The sequence below is a fragment of the Condylura cristata genome, unplaced genomic scaffold (genome assembly GCF_000260355.1).
Source record: "Condylura cristata isolate star-nosed mole 26May11 unplaced genomic scaffold, ConCri1.0 scaffold00034, whole genome shotgun sequence".
NCBI lineage: Eukaryota > Metazoa > Chordata > Mammalia > Eulipotyphla > Talpidae > Condylura > Condylura cristata.
This window is the reverse complement of record NW_004567135.1, coordinates 4,430,741-4,436,310: the sequence shown is the minus strand read 5'-3', so window position 1 is coordinate 4,436,310 and position 5,570 is coordinate 4,430,741. Positions and strand designations below refer to the sequence as shown.

The window sequence follows — 5,570 nt, the reverse complement described above, 5'->3', positions numbered from 1 at the left end:
CGCCCCCGCACCCAGCAGGGGAGCAGGCCCTTACCCCAGTCTGGGCCATGCCAAAGGGCCCAGGGTTCATGCCCAGGAAGAGCACCTCCTTGGGGCCCTGGCAGTAGCGGGTCACGTAGGTGTGGTGAGGCGCCCACGCGTACTCCACGGGGTTGTAGGTGACGCCCACGGGCTCCGAGAACTGCAGCTGCTTCAGCTCGGCGTTGAGGCGGCGCTCCTCCTCCAGGAAGCCCTCGGCCAAGCTCGGCGGGCAGGGCTGGGGCGCCACCCCCGCGCCGGAAGGCCCGTGCAGGGGCTGCGGCGGGGAAGCAGGGGGCTCGGCCATGTCAGCCACCTGAGAAAAAGACGGACAAAGGCCCTCAGCCCTGGAGTGGGAGGGACCCCTGTCGGCCAGGCGTCCGAACACCACCCCTGGGCGCCAAAGAAACCAGGTCAGCCTCTCCCAGCCCAGGCGGACCGCTGCACCTCGGTTCGCGACCAGAGCCTCAGGTTGATCTGTTCTCCCCAGTGCTAGAAATCACAGCACCCACTTCCTAGCAGGGAGGGAATGAAGCGAGGTGCAAGTGGAGGGGGTGAAGAGGGAGGATGAGAGACGCGGGGGAGAGGGACAGAGGAGCGGGAGGACCACCCAGCCCAGGCCGCTCCCTCCTGCCGGCTTCTCCCACAGGAACCCGGCTCCGCCTGCGCCTAATCCCACCTCCCCGCGCCTCTCCCACCGACTCGCAGCTGCACACGCATGCCCACCCGCCCACCACACACACTCCTCTGAGTGGCCAGGAGTGAGTCCCCGCTTCACCCCACACCCGGACCCCACCACCCTTCTGTAGGCAGCTCAGACCAGCCCTGGGCTGCCCCAGAACAGTGCGGGGTGTGCCAGGCTGCCCCAGCCCGCCCCAAGCTAGGGCTGCCGCCGGGCTGGGCTCTGTGAGCACGCGGCCGGAGGCGAGACGGGTGGTGAAGGGGAGACTGACTCCGTGGCGGCGGCTTCGTGAACACACGCTCCGCCTGCCTGCGTGGGCTCGCGTGGGGCAGAGGCCCTGCCCCATTTCCCCGCCTTCAAGGTCCCGCTCTTAGAAGGTACTTAAATACCTACTCAGCTCTGCACACCCCTTAAAAATGCCTTCTCCCGCGGAACCTTCTCAATGGCTCCTCTGCACTGCTGTGTGCCGAGCTCAGCGGGCTCAGCCGCCCCGCGCACTCTGCTTGCTTCCTGCGGCATGCTGGGCGTCCGCAGGGCACAGCGCACGGCTCTTCCTCCCTCTGAGCCTCCTGCCCGGGCTAGGAGTAACCTATGATCGGCAGGACCCCAGGGTTGACACAGAGCCTTCGCCATCACTTGCAGGCTGACCCTGGCCTACAGAAAGGGAGCGGGAACAATGGGGAGCCACATGCAGCGCCCCTTCCTCAGCCTGGTCTCAAAGACGTCCAGTGGACAGTCCAGGTGGTGACCGGGGCCAACAAGGCTCAAATAGAAGTTGAGGTGGTGAACTCATCTATCTGGGGGTGCTTGCCCCAAGGAGACCCCCCATGTAGAACCAGCACATGTGGAGTGGCGCCCCAACTCTCACATAGCAAGTTTTAAGATGTGTCTGCTCTGGGCCCTTGGGGCTTTGGGGAGCCTGATGCAGACGGCAGGAGGTGCAGAGGACACTCGGGAATGATGAGCCTCAGTGGTCAGCGTCACAGAGCCTGACCTCAAGGCAGCGTCACTGGCTGGTGCCAACCGACTTAAATTCTAGTGCTGGTCTCATTTCTAAGATTCCTTTTTTTTTTAAATTTATTTATTTATACATACAGAACTGGGGTACAGGCCAGAGGTGTGGTGGGTGAGAGGATTCACCAGAGACAGTGGGGAGCAGGACAGGCAGATAGATGGATGAAGTACACTGCTGAGGGGAGCAGTGGGGAGATAGGAGAGGTCTGCTGTGCCATGTGGGTCAGCTCCAGGACAGGGATGGAACTCTGAAGCGGCTGCGGCTGCGTCCAAACCCACTGCACCACTGGGGCGCACCCACATTTCTCAGATTCTCTGAAATAAGTCACATGAAAACCACAAATTCCATCCAACCAACTACCAGCTGTTAGTCTCATTTAACTTTTTCAGTATTCTTTTAAAATATTTATTTTTATTTATGCACACAAGAGCTGGGGTGTAGGCCCGAGATGGGGTGGGGTGAGAGGAGTCACCAGAGACAGAGTGGGGAGCAGAACAGACAGATTGAAGAAGTACACTGCTGAGCAGATCTACTGAAATGCACTGCTGCGGGGAGCAGCGGGGAGACAGGAGAGGTCTGCTGCGCTCTGTGGGTCACTCCCTGGGGGGGGATCGAACTCGGTGCTGCAGTGGCTGGTGATAGCTTGATCGTGCTGGAGCCACCACATCGGCCCAACTTTTCTCAGTATTTATGAATCTCTTTAAAAGACCGGCGCCGCGGCAGTCTGGAGCCGAAGGCACCCAGAACCAACAAAGTGTAGGCCAGTCTGCAGCTCCCGTGAGGCACGTGAGACTGCTGTGGCCAGCTTTGAGGTCCTGAGCGACACACGGTGGGAATTAAACGAGGATTCCGGTCCTAGCCAGCAGGGCAGGGGCTTAGGAACGGTCCTTTGCAAATCCGTGTCTGTCCAGTAAGAGCCTGGGAAGCAAGGGGGTGACCAGCAGCCGCCTGCCCCGCGGGGCCCGGACGCCGAGCTCAGAGAGGGGACACGCGGCCACGACCTACCCCTTCCCCTGGGGGACACTCCAGGGGCCCTCCACGACCTTCAGCAACTCCGTGAACTAACCGCGCGCGGCCTCCAGGGCAGTTCCTCACTCTCGGTCCCCAGGGGCAGGCGGCCAAGGCCCCCAACACTTCTCGGCCCGTCGGGGAGGCCTCGTGCCCGCCGCCTCCGGGCGGTGCCGCGGGGTCGGCCCTGGGTGCCCCGGGCAGAAGGGACGTCTCGAACACGGACGCCGGCTTCGCATCAGCCCCGCCCGGGGACCGCGCGCCCTGCGCGCCACCGACCCCGGGCCGCGGCCCCCACTCGCTCACCTGGCCCAGGTCCCGCCCGGCTTCCGGTTCCTCCCCCGCCCCCCGCGCGGAGGGCCGTGGGAGTCGTAGTCTGGTTTGCGTGGGGAGGAAGATTGTCAGCCGGACACTTCCGCCGGAAATGCTCGCGGTGCCGGAAGGCGTGAGCAGTTACCCCTGGGGGATTCTGGGGCTTGTAGTTTTTCTGTACGCCAGGCCTGCATTGACACGTCGTCGCCCTTCCAAAAGGGTTTGGTCCGCACACTTCCGAAAGGAAGGGCGAGTCAGGGGCGGCGACCCGGCCCACCCCTGTGGGCGTTAGCAATGGCCGTCCTGATGCTCCTTTGCAGCCTTCCGAGGCCCGGATCTAGAGCATCCAGAGACAATTCTGACCTCCCCTAGCAGCTCTGTAGTGACGACTCAGACGCTTCCGCTTCCCGTGTTCATATTCAAGCCCCTGTGTCAATGGCTGGAGACTGGTCTCACCCTCCTGCCCTGCTCCTCAGACCTATAACCTCCCGCCCTTGCCAACCCTGCCCCTCAAGTCCCCTGACCAGCCCTAGCCCCGTGGCTGCTGAACGGTCTCCCCCGCCCAGGGTCCACAACTGTGCTCTCCCGGCTTTGTGCTGGGTCTGTTTCTGCTCCTGTAAGGCTTGTATGGAACTGGAAAGCCCAGACCACCCGTTACCGGCTCCATTCCTCCCACCCCCACCCCCTGCACACCTCAGCTCGGCCATGATTCAGAGAGGGGAGAGCCGGCCATGATTCAGAGAGGGGAGAGCCAGGTCTCCCGCGGGAGCCCCGGGAAGCCCAGGACAGGAAGAAGTGAGGAGAGGGCTGCCAGGCTCTTCCCCTAACCTCCTCACTCCCCAAGCAACGGACAAGATCCTGCTGAGGAGCTTCGGGGAAGGATGCTAGTAACCCTCTGCACCAAAGGTTAGAAGCCATCCCGTGCTTGCAAGACTTAGGAAACCGAGTTAATCACCCACTTCACAACATGCATTATTTCCTGAGCTTTCCTTGGGGGCAATTTTTCTCCCCCTGTCTTGCCTCTCTTGCCTCTGTAAATGAGGCTCCATTCCTGGCTCCTTGTACAGCTTTCTCTCTGTCTCTCTGTGTGTACATCGGTCTCACCTTCTTTCTCTGGAATGACTGGAATAACATCCTGAGGTTCTAGAATTGACTTCCCCTCTTGCCTCTCTGTCTCCATGAACTGTGCATATTTGTGCCTTTGAAAAACTTAGGAGGGAGGATGAACCCCACTGCGGTAGCGTCTCATTGCTTAAGAAGCCCAGTTGCTTCACCATCCCCTTGGCAACTCTCTGTCCACCTCACGGGGCAGCCGCCTGCCAGGCACCCAGTTTCTCATCACCGCAGCCCCGCCACACTCCAAGTCTGCTTCTGGCTGCACAGTAGTGAGTGAAATGAGTGGCAGGAAAGTGGAGATTCCTGGGGGGGCTTTACTCCCCAATTTCAACTTCCTGGAAGAGCTAGGTAACTGTTTCTATCCTTGTAAGACCACTCACCCAGGGAGTCCAGAACTAGGGAATCCTGACAGAGAGAGAAACTGAGTCTTGAGCCTCCAGAGCAAGTCCCTATAGCTGACCTCGAAGGGGCCTGGGGCGTTTTATGCCTCTAGTCCAACTCTTCTTCATCTACTGTGTCCCTTGCAGGGAAGACAGATGATGCGCTCTCCTGAGGTGGGAGGCACCTAGAAACAGAGATAGAGCCTGAAAGTGAAAACTGGGCCAGGGTGAGACCCTCCCACCGAGCCTATCCGTGTCTTAATCTCTTGGTCTTCTGAAATCTCCAAGGAACTGCTGGGCTGACTGTGGTTTATAGACCGTCTATGGGGCAGGAGCAGAAGCAAACTCGGGCTAGGACCCGAACAAGAGCCTAGTCAGTTGGGCTACCCGCAGGGGGCCAGCCGGGTCTGGGCAGGCCCCTGGGCCACCCACCACCCTGCTGCTGGGGCCTGAGCCCAGGCAGGAAGGGGTTAAGGCGTTGGCTCGGTTTTTTTTTCCTCGGTTTGAGGGCTGCAGGGGCTGTGTTGGGCCATGAGCGCCATCTATCGGCCTCTGCAGGTCCTAGCCCTGACCAGGCCTAGGATCCCTGCTCCCAAAGTGGGTGGGAAAGGGCCTTGTCCAGCTGCAGGGCTCAGGCGGAGAAAATACTGGGGACTGGGTAAGTGAAGACCATGTTTCCCCTTTCCCAGGTCCCAGATGTCACCTTGTCAGTTTGGGGAGCCCCAGCGGGGCTTCTGCTTTTGACCCTCTGTGTGGCCGCTCCCCCAGCTCCACCCTCAGCCCAGTGATTATTCAGAGAGCACTGGAGAGGAGGCCCACAGCAGAGAGGCCTGTCTGGGGTTGGGTCGCAGCTCCACCACTCACTCCTGGCGGCCCTAGGCAGGTGACTTGACTTCTCTGTGTCTCAGCTCATTTGTCAGATGGGCTCATCGCTGCAATCTGTGGTTTCCTTTTCCTTTTTAAAGATTTGTTTATATATGCATGCAGAACTGGGGTACAGGCCAGAGGTACAGGGGGTGAGAGGCTTCACCAGACAGAG

At 60.4% G+C, this 5,570-nt stretch overlaps 1 protein-coding gene across 1 annotated transcript in view; it reads right to left on the bottom strand.

Moving 5' to 3' along the window:
• SMUG1 (single-strand-selective monofunctional uracil-DNA glycosylase 1) overlaps positions 1-5,570 on the bottom strand; it is a 21,588-nt gene that overhangs the window by 5,090 nt on the left and 10,928 nt on the right. The window contains exons 2-3 of the mRNA XM_012732298.1: positions 2,721-3,099; positions 35-334 (exon numbers count right to left, since the gene is read on the bottom strand). Coding sequence (XP_012587752.1) covers positions 35-334; positions 2,721-3,099 — 679 coding nt within the window. The remainder of the gene's footprint in view (positions 1-34; positions 335-2,720; positions 3,100-5,570) is intronic.